The following is a 19,616-nucleotide window of genomic DNA, read 5'->3' as shown; positions in this document are numbered from 1 at the left end:
CTCCGGAGGTCGCATTTGTCGGCCCCTTACGTCATCGAGGCTGTCTCGTTTCAGAAAAGCGAGTAGGACACTTCGAATGAAGCCTTCGAATGCGACATTCTTTCACGGGAATGTGGAGGATGCGTGAGGTGTATCCTTCATGGGCACTCACAACCCACAATTCTTTGCCCTAATGGAAATGTCTAAAAAAAAAAAATGACGCCAATTTGCCCGTAAATATGATGTTCAAACGCAAGTAATGTTAATTCCCAAGTTGAAGTACCTCAGTAGATGGGTACAGAGTATATAATATGTATAATTATATTAATATATAATTAAAATAAAGTATTAGACTAAAAGTACAACTGTAAAATCAATTTTCTTTTCTCTTTACAACATTATAACTCTCCTAAAATGTACCTCATACATTCCCTTCCAGAGGCACTTTGTTCCCTTCACACTCAAAGCGCTCGTGCTTGTTAAAGAGTGGTGTGCTGTCATAGCAACCATGTTACGTTCCGTTTCCGTTTGTCCTACGAAGGCCGTCTCGTTTAAACAAGGCTTGTTTAAAGGAGGACACTCTATATACAGCAGCCTTCCAAATGAGACACAGCCCAAGTCTCTCTCGTTAACATGCATTTATTAAGACGCTGGTTACAGAAATGCAGGATTCCCTTAAAGAGACAGTACCTGTTTTTAGCACGTGTTCAACAAATGTAAATTCCTGTAAATAGTGCAAATTATGAAATAAAACAATAAAAATGTAACTAAATCAAATATATGCAATATAATATTATATTTATTGATTAAATACATTGATTTGTTCTTTTTAAAAAAGCTAAACTGTGACCAAAATGATGAAAAACTAATAAAATATAAATAGTAAAATTTATATTTTCATATTGTACCTCGTTAGAAGGTCCATTGTACAGTATAATTTACAGAATTAGCTGGGAGAGAATTTATTTCATATGTAAGCTTTTAACTGAAATATACCCATATGAATCGATATCGAATCGGACACGAATCGAGAGCTTGTGAATCGGAATCAAATCGAATCGGGAAATCCGTATCCATACCCAGCCCAAGTGGAAACAATAAATGCTCTTTTTGGGCTGGAGAGGATATTTTTAGTTCTGAAACTTACAGTATGTTTTTATAGCACAATGACCTCTGATATGTCAAAATATCAAGGAAAATTTGATTCTTCATGACATGACCCCTTTATGTCGGGCAGTGGTGGCTCAGCGGTTAAGGCTCTGGGTTACTGATCAGAAGGTCGGGGGTTCAAGCCCCAGCACCACCAAGATGCCGCTGTTGGGCCCTTGAGCAAGGCCCTTGACCCTATCTGCTCCAGGGGTGCTGTATCATGGCTGACCCTGCACTCTGACCCCAGCTTAGCTGGGATATGTGGAAAAAAAAAGAATTTCACTGTATATGTGCAAATGTATATGTGTGATAAATATAATTATTAATTATAATTAATTAATTATTAATTAAGAATCACAGAAGACAATTCAGATGAAGTATCATTACGTGGGCAGTGCAGCACTAAAAGCAGAACAAGATGCTGTCCTTGTTTGGAATTACATACAACCATATTACTCCTTTTCCGATTAACGCTTTTTATTGATTCTCACCAATGAAACAGAAAAGCAAATCATATATACACAGAATCAACTTTTAACCACCATTATTCCCTTTCCCTTTTCCCCTCCCAATCCCCAACCCCACCCTGACCCTCAACAAATATCCCTGTGGTCAAAGCCTGAGGATACACAGAGAACACACACACACAAAACAAATAAAGAAAAGAAAAAAAAACAAACAAATATATATATAATATAATAATAATCACACATATTTAAAACTACAAATCTCTTTCCACTGCCACTCCCCGAGAGCCTTCTAAAATGGCTAAATAGCTGCCCCATTTTTTTATTAAATAAATCCAGGTGGCCTAGCCTTCTATATGACATTTCTTCAAATGCCGCTACCCTGCCCATCTCCGTGTACCACTCTTGAAATGAGAGTGCTCCAGCCGACTTCCATCCCCTAAGAATGACCTGTCTGCCGATCATAACACTGGCTTGGACCCAGTTTCGTATGTATTTATCCCCTATATTAATGACCGCCCCATCGCCTAAAATACAGAGTCTGGGGCAAAACAAATTTGAGTGCCCAATACGTTACACATAAAACTCTGAACCCTCAATCAAAATTCTTGGATCTTAACACGCCACCAAAAAAACATGGGTTGTGTCCCCATCTTCTGATTGGCATCGCCAGCAGGTGGGTGTGTCTTAAATTGCATAAGGCGCACCCTTGCATCTCTAGATGTAGACTTGATGTTTTTTAGAATCCTAGCCCACACTCCTTCCTCCAATACCAAGTTTAAATCTTTCTCCCATAATCTCTTGAGAGAGTTGAAGCTCCATCCCCCAGACTCTGAATTAGTAGGGAGTAATACACTGATGCCTCATGACCTTTTCCAATAGCAGTAATCACCACTCCCAGAGTATCTGCCGCTTTAGGGGGGTGTATGCTACTCCCAAAAATAGTACAGAGAAGGTGGCGCAGCTACTACCATATTACTCTTACTATTTCTGCCATATATTGATATGGGAGAAGCAGTAGGAATAGTATGGGTAGTATGCCATTCTGAACTTGGCCGTTCTCTTCAGCGCTTTTCATGTGGAGTTAAAATTTCAAAGCAGCGCTTGACACTGGTGCTAGCAAAATGGATAGTCAAAGCCTGCCGACCTATTTATATTGTGGAGGATGAGAGTTTTTGTGCTATTTGTGCTATTTTAGTGCATACCTATCTTTATACTGTGGAAGGCTTTGTTTGGAAAATGTTAATAAAACTTTATTGTTACATAATGTTTTCTTTTCTATCCTAAGAAGGAACTAAATGTGTTTTAAACAGAAAAAAAAAGTAACTATAGAGTCAAATTTCAGCACTTTCAAAATCTTTGATCTTTTTATCGCGATAAAGTCCTGTTCACACCAAATCCGTAACGATTTTGCAAGACGAACTTCAGTAGGCAGTGCTGTTGCTGTTCTACAAACATTTATACTAGTTTCCTGCCTGGACCTTTCAGCGTTCAGCTGTCAATGCTAGAGATTAATATGTCAAACTTCCAGTCCGGAAGCTCTGGCTGCTCAATTCGGATTTCAAATGGACTTTTGCGTCACTCTTAACGCGACACACAACGACGACGTCAAAAATCGGTGACTGCAGCATGGAACATCACAATATTTACCAGTCTCCCCCGTTGCTGAGTTTTCTTGTGCGACGGAGGGGTTCTGCACCGCGACTGGACAGGGTGCTTATTTGGAGAGCGAGATGATGCACCTCCATTTTTCCTGCATCTGTTTTGAAGGCATTGTCACGTGGGTACGCTTGCGTGGTTACTAAAGCAACCCATGCAGATTGGTTGGTTATGTCTGAACGTGCAAATCTGATTTGATCACTTGCAATTAATAGTGCGGACAGACTGCCTGAAAAGATCTGATTTGAGAAAACATCCGATTTGCCTGCAGTCTTAACATAGCCTTAGTCTCCTGCCTTCTTCTGTATTCCCCCTGCTGACACTTGGGCTAGTAGGAGAGTAAGTTAACATAAAAAGCTGTTGATGTTGACTGGTTTTGGATATCAGACAGAACTCTGATATATGGATATCTTCTGACGGAGAAGAGAGGTCTTGTGTACACTGGATCTAACATGCATTTTCACTGCCTCATGTTTTCATATTCTAAGCATATTGAATACTGTACATGGCATCACATCTCTGTCTATAGGCTATATACATAAGCGGTGGGTGAATGAATTGCAGGGTAAAGGTACATCAAATAAAATTAAGTAAATAAATAAATAACATTTAAAATACAAATAAATTTTTCCCATCTGAATCCATACATTAATTTCAAGATTTTCAAATTGCAGGTTCTGCCTACTGTACAATGTTCACACACCATACAAAAAACTCCAAATTAATAAATTAATTATTGTTATTTGCACAGACACCAGTATTCATACTGATAATTATACATCTCAAATTGATGCCTATCAATCCATCATTCTTTGCATGACGTCATCGTTTTCACAAATTTGCTCTTTGAAACCCGTTTTCAAAAGTTTGCGTTTTCAGGCCCCAAAACACCGTTGTCGTGTAAACGAACAGCCAAAACGAATTAGTTGAAAACGTTGTCGTGTAAACGGCCCCTAAAACATGATGCGTAATATTACAAAAAATATAAAAGAAACTCTGCTCACAGTCTTCTCTTTATTTAAATTATTGCAGTATTTTGTTATATTATCCCTGCAATAAAAATAGCAATGTAATTGTGCAATTTGTTTGTCAACAGTAAAATATTTAATGTAAAGAGTCTTTTAACAGGATATTGTACTATGAGCTTAGTACAAATGAATTGCAGAACCTCGCTGCTATTTTTAATGCCATGAGAATATAACAGGTGCAGTAATATACATATTAAATAATGTACAGGTAAGACAAAACACAATAAGCAGACTTTCAAAAACAGACTAGGTTAATGATTGCAGTACAAAGAGTTCAGAAACTGCAGCTATTTATTTTTAAGTATATGATTTTCGTGGGGGTGTATTAGCAGCACGTCCAATGCCAGTGTTTGCCAGTTGATTAGTGCCACCAACACACTGGATTGTGCAGCTGCAGTGACACTGACCAATAACAAGAGCCTTTTGAAATTTTTCCAGTCAGTTTTCATCGCAAAAAAAGGGACCACTCCGTAAAAAAACCTTTGTATTGTCGGTGGGCAATTTGTCGGACCCGGTGTGAATAGCGACATGGGAATCCATTGTTCCTGTTCAAAAGCTTGTTTGCAACTAACAATCGCACTGAAAAACGGACTTGGTGTAAATGGGCCTAAACTATGAAAAATAATGCAATTAATCATGATTACCTTGTTTTACTTCTTTTCTATTCTATTTGCAAAAGGAATCTTTGGAGATCTAAAATTGATATTTCATATTGACACACTAACGCAGAAAATATAAAATAATCAACTTAAGAAAAAAATTTGGTGAAACTTCTAATGTGCCTAAAACTTTTGCACATGTATTTATGTTATTTTAAATGTACAAATTGTGCAGCAGATAAAGTCTTTGTGACATTTGAGTGTTTGCTGGAGGTTGGCCATCTTATCACCTATAGGTAGAAACTGTTCTGTAATGTGTTTGACTTTGATAAGTATCTGTACTGCAATCTGTTTTACTTTGTGTCGCATGTGTGCTGTCCTTTTTTCAGGCCTGTCTAAAGCAGAGACACAGGCTTTGTGTAACTACGGCAGTGGAGAGGATGAAAATGAAGTGGAGGAGATCGAGGAATTTGAGGCTGAACTGGTTGAAGTGCAGACATCACTTCAAGCCAGCATGGACAACACTACTGAAGAGAAACAGGTGGGATAACAGGCACATGAGAGAACAAATAACCAGACACGCCACAGACAGATTACATCATGACCTGTTGGTTTCTTCCAGTGTTCAGCCTTACAAACCAAAGTCACTGAGGAAACCAAATCAGACCTAGAAAGCTCAGAAAACAGCCAAGGTATGCCAAACATGTTTTCTATAATGTACTATCATTAATGTAAATACCTCCAGAAACATTCCCACTTTGTCTCAACCAGTGAAAAGCATGCAGTCTGAATCAAAAGACACTGTTCAGAGTCCAGAGGCCAGAGAGGAGGCAGAAACTGCTTCAGAAGGAGAGAGAGAGGAAAAGGAGGTCTGTACTGCCCCTTCACCCCAAGACACGGCTCAGGGGTCGGACACAGCCAGCCCTGACTCTGACTCCCCAGTCATGATCAACTCAGATGTATGTACCCACCCCACCCCCATCTCTCTCTCACACATACACATGTCATATCAGTTTGGAGAACCAAATTATCTTTCTATTGTTAGTAAGTTTATCTGAGTGTTGGCCTGTGTGCATTTATTTGATGAAACATAGGATGCTGGATCTGGAAATACTAGCCAGAGATCAGATGAGGAAGACTTTGTGAAGGTGGAGGATCTTCCTCTTCAAATGTCTGTTCTGTGTGAGGTAGGAGTTTGAGGTCTTCTCTCAAATAGGGATGGCCCAGGTCGACCTTTTTATTTTTTAGCATTGAAATTTTAGAAGCGGTTCTTTTAAAGGGAGTGAATTTAGAGAAACATCATTTGGACGAGGGTTTGAGCGCGCTCACAGTCTATAGATGTTAGGCACATTAAAATGCTCTCAAAGATGTTGCCTGTCTAAAGTTCCCTTTAAAAGTATCGTCACTATAGCCATCAAAGCACCACATTCACCACCTTAAATCCATTTAAAAACCTTACTGACTTCAAATTGCCTGCTGTGAGCTATGTTCCTGTTATTTTGCATAATCTGAAGGTCTCAGGATTATGATAGTTCCCTACTCCATATTATGGCATCCCTACTCTCAAAAGTGTTGGAGACATTAATCCTTTCAAATTAGTGTTAGACCGATATATCGTCCAGGCCAGTTAATCGACTAATATTTGGCCATTTCGCAATTTATAGTGCTCACTTGGCCAATAAAAGAAGTGTACCTGTCAGTTCCAAAATCCACCAATAGATCTGTCATTGAATAATATTTTTTTTTCCCCAAGTTTGTGAATTTAAATAAATATTGTATGAAATAAGTGTTCGTTTTACTTCAGAAATTGTATTATACATATAAACATTTATATCACACATCAGACATTCTGCTCTCTAGAAATCGGTATCTGCATCAGTCATTTAAAAACTGATATCGCTTGACTACTATTTAAAATGTGTGATACAATTTGTTTCCTGCATGTTTCCAAAGTGTGCTGTTTTTAAATGATTCTTTGCTTTTCATTTGTACAGGAACAACTTTGTAAGAGGATCTCTGAAGAGCAGCAAAATAATAACTTGACAACTGAACTTCTGAATGGAACAACGGAAGGTCTTACAGGACTGGTGGGAAACTCTCAAGCACTCAAAGAGCCTGGTAACTCCATTGAACTTTACTCAAACTTTTACTCCATGCCACATTTAAACCTTATGCCAGGGCTGAAGTCACTTAATTTTGATAAATTAAAATGTTATATTTGAATAATGTCGTGATAGTGAGCGAGTCAGAAGTTAACTAAAACACTACTACATAAATATATATATATATATTGTGTTCGTTTTTTAATAAATTGACTATTCAGATTCAAAGCTGTACATTGCCAATGCAGTATCTTCATATTAGCAAATCCCTGTGAAGGACTTACTGTGTCAATCACCACATTTATTTTTCCTTTTAGAAACCATTGGAGCCCAGAGTGCATAAGAATGCCCTTTTTGATCTGGCTTAAGGCACTATGAACCATCATTCATGCAACATTACTGTATAATGAGCTTATTAGTGTACCTGAAGATTTATTGGCAGCAGCTAAGCTAAGTCATGGTCTAGAAGCCTGTCAGCATGTATGATCTAAATGTTCAAGTAATGAAAAAGAGGTCTCTCTATACTTGTACAGGTAGTTTTATTCTGATTGTTTTATGGAGAATTTGGAAGGAGCTCTGTCTATATGCTGTTCTATAGTCTGTAAGTACATTTCTTTAAGCCAGGCTTCTCATAGGTGCTTAAGATGCTAGTATAAGGGGTGCAAAATGTTTTTGTGTTCCTATGTTTGGCATGGTTATGCTTTCTTTATGGGATTACTTCCGAAACCCTCCAACACTTCTTGCAAATGTGATTATACAGGGCACAATGGAAGTTTGTAATGCATAGAGCTGAATCACATACTAGTACTGATGTCTCATTGTTCTGTTCCCCCTTTTCCAGAGGGCTGAGGTTTTACCTTACTGCACTATTTTAAATGTTTTCTCTTGCTTTTATTTGTAACTTTTTTTTAAAGGCATGGTTGCCATTGCTTGGGTTCTCACCTCATGTAATTCTTTAGTGTTTAGACTGAGATTTAAAGCGAATAAAACATTGATTTTACCCTTTTCCTGCAGTGATGGCTCTTTTACAAAACCAGGCTTTGGTGGTCAGAGTGGTTTTTATTTGTCAAAAAATTAGTTTAGTTTATTAATGCAATTCTTCACCAATATTCCCATGGCAATTATTTACACAGTTCCTTGATGCTTTCTGTGCTGTTGCATAGATTTGTATACTGCTATAGTATACAAATATTCATGTACATTTGTTTGATCATTTTTCCTCTTGCATTTAACAGAACTGATGAGGTTAAGTAAAGCAAAGAGGCACTAGTGTTGATTATCAAGTTAAAATGTTACACTGTACACATTTCTGTATGCAAATTAAAAATAAAACATATATATAGAAATAATCAATCAATAAAAGAAAATACTAATTTACAACCTGTTATAGTTCTAAGCCATAACTGCTCCCGAGGTTACAATTAATGATTACTTTGACATAATCTTTGGACAAAGTGTAGTAGTGGCTGTTAGCTCTTAAATGTAACTGTAGTTGACATTATGACCCAAAGCTAAGCTTGACAAACCAAATAGTGCCCACAAATGTTTCCAAAAGCAGGTATTGCAAACCGTTTAAAATTTAAGACTACTATTTAACTGCCCAACAATTAAAAGTTTGTATGATACATTAATGTGCAAAAAAACATTATAGTAACGCAGAAAATCTTGAAGCCCATCACCACGGCATGCAGGGGTTGGGGCAGTCACGGATAAAAGATTCCAATGATCCCTTAGACACCTCCATAAGAGTAGTGTATGTGGTCAACTGCACAGCACCCCAAGGGGAAGAGTTAAGGAACAAGCTATAAAATATGCTATAAAACATTGCTGGGAAATAATGGGTAGTAATAAATTGATGAACCTACTTTATTAAGGACTGGCTTGGTGGAGAGGACATCATAGACAGTCTTAATGGAGATATTCTGAAAGAGAACAGAGTATAAATGCAAACATTCCAGTTTTAACAAACTTTTGACTAAAATGTTGCATAAAGGTTAGCATAACTCACAGCCTGTGTGGTCTGATTCATGCATCTCATAGCTGGAGTTCTGCGGTCATCCAAAAACAGAGGCTCTTTCCAGTGGTCATAGTTAGTCTCCAATACATACCACCTGCCATTCTTCACATCGAGCCTGAAATACATAAAAACGACAAACACATCAGAACAAATATCAAAACATGATGTGACCGTTCTTAATCATCAGTTTAAGATTCAGTTGCCATGTAAAATTACAAAAAGTTAGCACTGATAATTGCACTGACTGCAGTGTCAGTAAATACAAATAAATATGCTGTACATCAATCAGAGGTCTGACAGAGTAGATATGGCTGCTAACATTTTCTTAAGAAATGGTTATTGACCTCAAATCCAGATTTATCTACCCACTAAACTAAATCTGTATTTTACCCCAAATTGTGCTGGATTTAATCTTTTACTTAAAAATCAACATCTAAATGCATGAGTGTTGCAAATTTGTGATATAAGACTTACTCTAAAGGACTGATGCTGTGTTTTCTGGATCTGGTAATAATGCAGGCCTGACCTGTCCGATTTCCTCCAAGGATGAAGTAGGCTGGAGCCAGCAGTTTAGTGTCAGACAGCAGTGCCTTGGCATCCTCATAACTAAGGGAAGACAACAGCATTATGCAAAGCATCATCATCTTAATCAACCAAAGAGAGTTCGATATACAGTTGAAGTCAGAAGTGTACATACACTTAGGTTGAAGTCATTCAAACTAATGTTTTAACCACAGATTTAATATTAGCTAACTATAGTTTTGGCAAGTCGTTTAGGACATCATCTTTGTGCGTGACACAAGTAATTTCTCCAACAGTTGTTTACAGACAGGTTGTTTAACTTTTAATTGATTACATCACAATTCCATTGGGTCAGAAGTTTACATACACTTAAGTTAACTGTGCCTTTAAGCAGCTTGGAAAATTTCAGAAAATGATGACAAGCCTTTAGACAATTAGCTTCTGATAGGAGGTGTACTGAATTGGAGGTGTACCTGTGGATGTATTTTAAGGCCTATCTTCAAACTCAGTGCCCCTTTGCTTGACATGTGAAAATCAAAAGAAATCAACCAAGACCTCAGAAAAAAAAAATTGTGGACCTTCACAAGTCTGGTTCATCCTTGGGAGCAATTTCCAAACGCCTGAAGGTACCACGTTCATCTGTACAAACAATAGTATGCAAGTATAAACACCATGGGACCATGCAGCCATCATACTGCTCGGGAAGGATATGCATTCTGTCTCCTAGAGATGAGTGTGGTTTGGTAATAAAAGTGCAAATCAATCCCAGAACAACAGCAATGGACCTTGTGAAGATGCTGGAGGAAACAGGTAGACAAGTATCTATATCCACAGTAAAAACGAGTCCTATATCGACATAACCTGAAAGGCTGCTCAGCAAGAAAGAAGCCGCTATTCCAAACCGCCATAAAAATCCAGACTACAGTTTAAGTGCACATGGGGACAAAGATCTTATTTTTTAGAGAAATGTCGTCTGGTCTGATGAAACAAAGATTGAACTGTTTGGCCATAATGGCCATTGTTATGTTTGGAGGAAAATGGGTGAGGCTTGCAAGCCGAAGAACACCATCCCAACCATGAAGCATGGGGGTGGCAGCATCATGTTGTGGGGGTGCTTTGCTGCAGGAGGGACTGGTGCACTTCACAAAATAGATGGCATCATGAGGAAGGAAATTTATGTGTAATATATTGAAGCAACATCTCAAGAAATTAGCCAGGAAGTTAAAGCTCGGTCGCAAATGGGTCTTCCAAATGGACGATGACCTCAAGCATACCTCCAAAGTTGTGACAAAATGGCTTAAGGACAACAAAGTCAAGGTATTGGAGTGGCCATCACAAAGCCCTGACCTCAATCCGATAGAAAATTTGTGGGCAGAACTGAAAAAGCATGTGCGAGCAAAGAGGCCTACAAACCTGACTCAACTGCTACACCAGTTCTATCTGGAGGTGTAGGCCAAAATTCCAGCAACTTATGTGAGAAGCTTGAGGAAGGCTACCCAAAATGTTTGACCCAAGTTAAACAATTTAAAGGCAATGCTACCAAATACTAACAAAGTATATGTACACTTCTGGCCCACTGGGAATGTGATGAAAGAAATAAAATCTGAAAAATAACTTACTAACTCTACTATTATTCTGACATTTCAGATTCTTAAAATAACGTAGTGATCCTAACTAACCTAAGACAGGAAAAGTTTTCTACTATTAAATGTCAGAAATTGTGAAAAAACTGAGTTTAAATGTATTTGGCTAAGGTGTATATAAACTTCTGACTTCAACTGTATATTTGCTTTTTTGTACTTGATTTTAAAAACATTAAATACCCCTGCTTATGCAGTTTAAATGCATTCTTATTTCAGCTAACACTCCACTTAAAACCTGTATATATAATTAATTATAAATGTATTCTTAATGCTTTACTGTATAATATACCTTAGAAAACTGATCAGTTATATGCTCACGAGAATAATGTAACCACAGGCATAATACCGATTCATATACCTTTAAAAGATAATAATGAATTAAACCCATGATTAACACCCAGTTTCATGTTATATCTTATTTTAAAGCAATACACTCTTTAAAGGAATAACCATGAATAGGTGTGTATTGTAATGTATTATAACTGGGATTCAATTATTTATGACTAGAAATAATGTATTGTAATGTGTATTTTTATAAATACCTTTACAACACTTTAAGAATATCTTTAGAATACATTATATACACAAGCTTCAAGTAGTGTTACCCAAATATGCAAAGCTAGTACTGCTCTTCTTTCCTCCGTAACCTACCTGGTGGCATTTTCCAGAACAGAACGAGTCAGAAAACTCATCCACATGCCATCTCTCTTCCCCAGGATCCACTCCAAGATCCCTGTAATTCACAAGATACCTTCCCTTATTTACAGTACAACTAAATGTCATCCCAGCTAACAATTTTTAGTTCCGAGAACATTCGTTTTAGGTTATATAAAAAATAAAAAAAAAATTAAAAGAACATCCCTAGAACATTAAGCATTGGTTCCTAAATAAATAACCAAACACTAACATTAGGGGAACGATCTGTGTTTGCTGGGATTCTACAGGAGGAAGGAAACACCTTTCTAACCAAATAAACTAAGGCATCTTAAATGTGTCTTAAACCAGAAGAAATAATAACATTTGTAATGCTTCAAAGTATTTCTGACAATCTCTAATGACTCAGCAATCATCTCCCAAGCAGGGGGAATAAAGGAGCAAAGACTCACCAATGTACCCTCCATCCAGACTGAATCGCTCATTCATAGTGAGGGTGAATGTGTGCTACCAAGAGAGGAAGACAGAGACACAGTCAGCGACAGTGGCAATGGAATGATGGACAAACAATCCATGCTTTCACAATTCCCTTTTATAAATTCACTTCCTGTTAAACTGGAGAAGTGAAACAGAAAACAATTGAGATGAAAGGTCACCCTGGATCTTGTAGTCTTAATGTTGAACCTCATTCTGGCAGCTTTAAACTTAAAGGAATAGTTCAACAAAAAATTTGAATTCTGTCATCATTTACTCTCCCTCATGTTGTTCCAAGCCCGTGCAAGTTTCTTTCTTCCATGGAACACATGGGGAGACGTTACGACGAATATAAGAATAATAAAAACGAACAAACTTAGTCAAAATTCACTTTCATCTTTTTCTAAACAATGAAAGTAAATGGTGACTGAGGCCATGTCCACATTAATTCAGATACATTTGAAAACGGTGTTTTCGTTTTCGAAACGCTCTCCTTCCACACTGGCGTTTTCAAGCGTTTTTCAAAAGTTTCTCGTCCACACTGAAGCGTATGAAAACTCTTAAATCCCCTTACTGCATATGTGAAATATCACCATTCCATGTACGGTCTGAAACGTAATTGTCCTCGTATTCCATCGCCGGACACAATTCCAAGTAAACTTTCTGTCTCCTCTGAAGCAATGCAATGTGAAGGTTGTACAAAGTAACATTTATCTTTAACAATGCTTTTAAAGTGAATATCGGGCACAATGTCTCTACAACATGGACCGCCATCTTGATTGTTTTGGGTTGAATGGATCATGTAATTGCTTCACATGACAACAAATAGGTAACCGTTTTCCGATATCTCAATTTCCCATACACACTACAACGTGAAGACAGCATTTTCAAATGTATTCACTTGGGAGAACGTTTTCGAAAAGCTGTTTTCACTGTTTTAGTGTGGACGAAAGGCCAAAACGTATAGAAAAATATGCGTTTTCAAACGAAAACGTATTAGCGTGGACATGGTTGTGAGGCTGTCAGTGACTAACCTTTTCTTTTTTGTGCCACGAAGAAAGTCATACGGGTTTCGAACGATATGTGGCTATCGTTGAGAGTAAATGGCAACGGAACTAATTTTTCGGTGTACTGTCCCTTTAACAAACTGTTTTTTGCCTTGATATTTACATATCAAATAAAAATCAAATCAGTTTTATTGTCTCACAACCATATGCACAAGTGCAACAGTGGGTGAAAGACTTGGGTGCAGTTCCAAGCAACAAAGCAGTCATGACAGTGGTGAGACATATACCAATTTACAATAAACATCAGATTTACTCATATATATATGCTCATATGTTCCAAGTTTATCATTACAAGAAGGTAGGTAAATAGAAGTTATTTTGGTAACACTTTACAAAGTGTTTTTTTTTAGTTCGCTCAGTCCTCACCGGACGAATACCAGTGAGCATGCCCACATATCCAGCGAAATTGGTGGATTTGAAGACGGTGTGGTTGTTTCGTCTGAAGTCAATGTTTACAACCATTGACTTCAGCTTCTCTGTGATGACCCATGACCTGTTCTGCATGTCCCATCTGTGAGCAGGAGTGACCAGAGAACAATATGGACACAGGTAAAAAGGTTGCTCAAATGCATTCAAATAACTGTTGCTGTTTCTGAATTTGTACTATATAATAATTTCAGGAAGTAGGTTAAAAACAAAAGCCAAACATTGCATTGCAGACTCAGTCTGTAGTAATAAAACCGAACTCACCCCATGAAAAGTCCAAAGTCAAGGTTTCTTGCATGAATAAGATTGCCTGCAGTAAACAGATGGAAATGCCTTTATGGACATGTCTAAAAACAAACAAACTGGCCTATATAGTAAAATATCAGATTGAACTTTTTAATACCAATCATATGAAGAAAAGAAAAATCTCTCAAACATTAACGTGATCTTGGCTTAGTCGACAACATGCTTACCATTTACATCCTCTGCAACCAGCGAAGTGCAAACCGTGAAAACCTCATAAAATATGTTGAAGAGCACAACCTCGCCTGTTTTAAAGAAAAACATGCGAGTTGATGCATGATTAAAATGCAATTAGTGTTTCATTTAGCCATGTTAAACATAATAATCTTGTAACACACTGCATACCCAAAGGAACACCAGATGCTGATGCAATTCCTCTGATCTCTTCATTGAAAGGGTAGGGTAAGGTAGGCACCATCAAGGGCTGAGGACAAACACATCACTTTTCACAAGCAGATAGGCCAGAGATATTGCAGTCTACATCTTTACTGTGGGAATTGATCTTGATGGATCAGGTAAGTAGTTCAGTGTAACTCACTGACAAACAAAGTGTTATGTTCAGACTACAGATATTCTTTAATAACTCACCAAATCCTTGTCCACTAGATCAATGAGCTTCCCGCTGGGAACAAAGGCATCTGCAAGATCTCGGATAGCCTGAATCATGCTCACCATCTAAAAGCAAAGCAAATCAGCTCTTGAAAACATCAGAGTAATGTTCACCAAGTGATCTGGGTTAAAATATCGATCTTCATTTGAACAATCTCGATATTGACTCTTAAATCCCAAGATCGACCTTTTACTATATGCGCAACTCTCTACAATCACTCGCATATGAGACCAAATTGCGCACTGTGACAAAAAAAAACTGAAGGTTTTCTTAAAGAGACGGTACCGATTTTTAGTACGTGTTCTACAAATCAATGTAAATAGTATAAATTATGCATTAAACAATAAACATGTCACAAAATATATGATTTATAATATCATAGCTGGAAGAGAATTTCTTTCATAAGCAAAATGGACATTACAACTGAAATATACCTATATGAATCGATACTGACTCGAAATCGGAATCGAATCAAGAGCTTGTGAATCGGAATCGAGATGGGGAATCTGTATCAATACCCAGCCCTATTGCCGAGTCATCCAAGAACATTTCAGCACTTATCAGCAGTTGCGGAGCTAGGGGGTGGCCAGGGGTGGCTGTGGCCGCAACTGCCGCTTGGGTCATTTTTTGTCTTGGGCACAATTTAGTTTTTAGAGGTGGAACTGTCTCTATACAACCGCAACACACAGGAGTCTTAACATGTGTGCACACCAAGGTCGCCGCACCTCCCTGTCCCGGGTGTCACTGTATCACCACCCCCCCCCCCACCCCGGAACGGAATGCTGCCTTTGTTTTTCTGTGCCACTACAAACTGATCGCTGGCCCCTGCCAGGCCATCCCTGTGAAAAACTCCTGGCTCCGCCCCTGCTTATCAGATCATTTGATCTAACATTTGTAGTTTTCAGTTCACTAATTAAGTTCACCAGTACAGAAATCAGAAGAGATTACCAGATATCTGAAATCTAACATTAAATTCCCTATAGAACAGGACTGATACGTTGCTAAATATAAGAATTTCTGCTACAGCAGTGTGCAGGGTGATTCCGACCCTTTTTGACCGATGAATTTCCATGACATTTCTATGACCATTCCAGGCATTAGTGATTGCTGGATTCAAATTTTAAAAGTAATTTAGACACAGACCGATTTGCAAAAGAATAATTTAGACTGATCTGTGAACCGTTTCCACTGATTCATTGAAAAGAACAGACTTAAAAGAACAATTTACTGACGAATCAGAAATCACAATAGCTTGTGTGCATGTTTTACTCTACACAAAAGCAATATCTAGCCGTACAAAAAACGATATTTTAGAGCAGAGAAAACCTAGAAAATATATAGTCACTAAATACATTCCGTAACTTCTGAGATTTTATTAATTCCAAGAATTTAAAAAACACAACTTGAACATTCCCTCATATTTCTGTGTTTTCCATGACCGTGTGAACACTGGGGACTTCCTCCTGCATAAGTAGACTATTTACAACCAAGTCAATTTGTCTCACGCTTAAATTAACAAATTTTGTTTACAAATTACATCCACCTTAAAGATTGAAACAAGGTTGAATCGGTAAGGGCATCAACTTACTTCATTCTTTTTGTTTGTGATAACATCTGTCCATCTTTTGCTGGGTGGCAAGTCCAGATCAACAGTATACCAAGGAACATCACCTTTAAATCTTAAGGATACAGAGATACATTGTCTGTTTCCTTCATTCTCATCAATGCATTTTTTTAATAAGTTAAAAAAAAGTTGAAATTCTGATTGAACTGGTGTTGTACACTATATGGCCAAAAGTTTGTGTACACCTAAACACCAACATTCATGTGCTTGTTGAACATTAAAATGTAAAAACCATAGAGACAAAAATGAACTTCGACTCGTCCCTCCTTTTCATTCAAAAAAGCAAAAATCCTCACTGTTTCAAAAGTATAGCCAGAAGACGTAAACAATGTGCGTGTTAACATGATTTTAGTGTGATAAAATCACTTACTAACCTTTTCTGTGTAAAGTTATATCCAATTTTAAAATTTTGTTGCCATAACGCTGTAACACCGTAAACACTAAAATCCTAAAATGACCATAAACCTTCAATTTAACCAACTTTACAGCTCAAATAATACACCACTTTAACCAAAGAATTAATGCAAGTGCTTTTAGAAAACTATTAGCTTTATATGTCTGCCCTTAAACCCAACAAAAATGGGCCCCATTCACATCCATTACAAGTACCTCACTGTAACCTCGATTTGAAGTTTTTTTTTTTTTTTTTTTTTTTTTTTAAGAAAAGGAGGGACGAGTCGAAATCCATTTTTGTGGTAATCAATATTATGCCACAAATGCTGTAGACTGAGCTCAACTTGAATTGAACCCGAAATATTCCTTTTAAGATTTGTCTTCACTGGAATTAATGGAATAGCCAAACATGTTAATTAAAAGGGGGTATCCAAAAAGTGTAATTATGATGAATATTTTCATAACAATGACGTACATCCGCCCTGCTATTACAAAATTGTTTTATACCGTCAGTGTTTGTTCCTTGTGCGTAGGATAGAATACATAATCTCGGTTTTTATACTTACGTTGGGCCGTTTGGAGGATACATGCCATTTCTGCAATCTTCAGTGTACTGTAATATGAAGATCAGTCATTAATCACATATTTATAGTAAACAGGTGTTGTCTAACAGTGACTTAGCGACTTTCCACTTTGATAACAGCACCAACTGGGTCATTTATGTAATAAATTAACGGAATGTTATTGATGTATAAGCGCAAAATATTGCCGTTCTATTGTTATTATAATTTACAGTATAGTAAAAACAAAATGTATTCAATGAGCAGATGATATCACAGTAAATAAGCATCAACAACAACAACAGCTTTTGAGATGGGACTTACCGGAGGCACATATTGTGCAGACAAGCACATAAACATATAGCTTAAAAGAAAACAGCATAAGTTTAATTTGATGTTCATGATGAGACACGTCCTCTGCGTTCAGAACCGCGTCTGTGAACGAGGAAGTGCTACTGATGATCCTCGTGACAGTTTGTGATCTGCGCAAAACCACGAGACACTGGGGGAGTTACGGAGTTACAAAATAAAAGATGACTTTGTACTTTTTTTTTTTTTTTTCCACGGTTTTAGTTGACCAAAGCTGTAGTGCTATCGTCTCTTATTTCCCGGGTTTTTTAATTAATTTATTTATTTTTTTAAATTTTTTTTTATAATAAGTCTTGTAAGCAGAAACAGAGGCAGAATCTTTCTCAAAACAACAGACTAAACAGGTAAAGTGGTTGGCACGTAAACAATAGTTTGAACATATTGCGCCATCTAACGGTTACAGAGGGAAATGCAAAAACATGCATTTTCCGGTGACTAAAGAGTCTCTTTGATGCTATCAATATTCAATAGTTTTGAGTGGTTTAACACAGCTGCGCCCTGTATGCAATATTGTAAAATGTAAGAACGTAACATTTCAGTGATCATTTGAGAATTTATTTATTTAAAAGTCAGATAAAACATCTGAGGAGATGAAAGCCACAAAAAAAATGAAAGTGAGGAGATGAAAGCCACAAAAAGAGGTTAAAGAAAATTAGCTGTGATTATGTTAATGAAAACATGGAATAATTCTCTCTCTTTTTTTCTTTTTTTTTTTTTTTTTTACTATAAATTTATCAAGAAAAAGGCAGCAATATATTTCTATTTCTATTTCAACTGAACTGTTATTGGCCATATGACAGCACAAAGAAAGTTAAATCTCATTGTACCACTACAATGACAATAAAGTGCTTGGCTCGGTGAAATTTGTTATATAAAATATAAAACACCCCAAACATGCCTTAAAATGTATTAATAAAAAAAACTACTCAGCTATCTGCACATTTAGAAACAGGATGTATTATCAGTCGGCAAAGTCCATTTTATTTTGAAATAAATGATAATTAAAAAAAATATGATTCTCCAGGTTTCACTTGCAGTACCTGTCGGCTTTCATCTTGGCTCTCCTAAGAAAAAAACAAAAAACAACAACACATAATTTCCGACTCTAAATGATGTAGAATGGTTTGCATATTCACAGTTATCATACCAGATGGTCTATGAAACAACCATACATACAAATCACATACATCTTTATACAAATACATCTAAATCATGAGCACTTCTCACCTGACTCTTTTTTTTATTTATTTTTTATCCACCCAGAATGTTAAATTATTGGGCTACATACTGTTATTATTAAGCTTATCACAAACCTCAGTAGATTTTACCTGTTTAGCAACACCTCATGGAACTTTCCATCTGTTCTCACTTTTTTCAGCATGCTGCCGTCTTCCTCATTCACTTTCAGCCTCCGATCCTGAAAAATCTGGAACTTCTTCCTGTAGCAAGTCATTCACAATAAACATACTCATTAATTCAGCTTGGATGGAAATGGGTCTAGCTTACAGAATCCGGCCCCTACATTTTATTATTATGTACTGTGGGGAAATAAAATGCTAGTTGTCTGGAGTGGAGTTTGAATGGAAGTGACACATTTATGAGAACTGTCAGTAGTAATTTGGTCTGTACCTGTTTTACCTGTGGTGTTGTGATGTACAAATTTTCCTCCCAAACTTCCAATATTTATTTCACTGAAGGCCTAATATACTGCATTTTAACATTTTACTAAAGGTCCTAAATGCAACCACTCACACATAGTTGATCTCACAATTCTTGACATCACCCCTGTCTTCATCAGCAATATCATTCTTTCTCTTCTCCTCTTTTTCTGCACATGAACGGATCTGCGGAGGAAAGACAACTATGAAAAATCATGTTTATAATTGTCATTCATGGAAAGTGTAAATAGTTACGTGATAAAGCAATAGTCCCATGCTCAAATAAAATACATTATGTAAACTGTGAAAAATG

At 37.1% G+C, this 19,616-nt stretch overlaps 3 protein-coding genes across 11 annotated transcripts in view; 1 reads left to right on the top strand and 2 right to left on the bottom strand.

Annotated features, from left to right (window-relative positions):
• The window catches only part of LOC127444115 (pericentriolar material 1 protein-like), a 68,366-nt gene extending 60,377 nt beyond the window's left edge, over window positions 1–7,989 (top strand). For all 9 annotated transcript variants that reach the window (XM_051703313.1, XM_051703314.1, XM_051703310.1 and 6 more), the window contains 6 exons: window positions 5,271–5,422; window positions 5,504–5,573; window positions 5,653–5,840; window positions 5,976–6,068; window positions 6,876–6,999; window positions 7,301–7,989. In XM_051703313.1, the coding sequence (XP_051559273.1) occupies window positions 5,271–5,422; window positions 5,504–5,573; window positions 5,653–5,840; window positions 5,976–6,068; window positions 6,876–6,999; window positions 7,301–7,326 (653 nt within the window). In that variant the 3' untranslated portion in view covers window positions 7,327–7,989. The remainder of the gene's footprint in view (window positions 1–5,270; window positions 5,423–5,503; window positions 5,574–5,652; window positions 5,841–5,975; window positions 6,069–6,875; window positions 7,000–7,300) is intronic.
• A 486-nt stretch (window positions 7,990–8,475) lies between these two features.
• asah1b (N-acylsphingosine amidohydrolase (acid ceramidase) 1b) lies at window positions 8,476–17,768 on the bottom strand. The gene is made up of 14 exons (XM_051703342.1): window positions 17,601–17,768; window positions 17,283–17,329; window positions 16,288–16,378; window positions 14,678–14,764; window positions 14,435–14,513; window positions 14,260–14,334; window positions 14,051–14,096; window positions 13,727–13,871; window positions 12,272–12,326; window positions 11,817–11,898; window positions 9,475–9,606; window positions 8,992–9,115; window positions 8,849–8,905; window positions 8,476–8,748 (listed from the first exon to the last, which is right to left on the bottom strand). The coding sequence occupies exons 1-14, from the start codon at window positions 17,676–17,678 to the stop codon at window positions 8,659–8,661; spliced, it is 1,188 nt and encodes a 395-aa protein (XP_051559302.1). The 5' UTR covers window positions 17,679–17,768; the 3' UTR covers window positions 8,476–8,658.
• Window positions 17,769–18,672: 904 nt separating this feature from the next.
• frg1 (FSHD region gene 1) overlaps window positions 18,673–19,616 on the bottom strand; it is a 5,898-nt gene continuing 4,954 nt past the window's right edge. The window contains 3 exon segments of the mRNA XM_051702253.1: window positions 18,673–18,709; window positions 18,974–19,084; window positions 19,398–19,489. Coding sequence (XP_051558213.1) covers window positions 18,673–18,709; window positions 18,974–19,084; window positions 19,398–19,489 — 240 coding nt within the window.

This window comes from Myxocyprinus asiaticus, chromosome 7 (assembly GCF_019703515.2).
Source record: "Myxocyprinus asiaticus isolate MX2 ecotype Aquarium Trade chromosome 7, UBuf_Myxa_2, whole genome shotgun sequence".
NCBI lineage: Eukaryota > Metazoa > Chordata > Actinopteri > Cypriniformes > Catostomidae > Myxocyprinus > Myxocyprinus asiaticus.
Note: the sequence above shows the minus strand (reverse complement) of the source record. Positions and strands in the feature narration are given on the sequence as shown.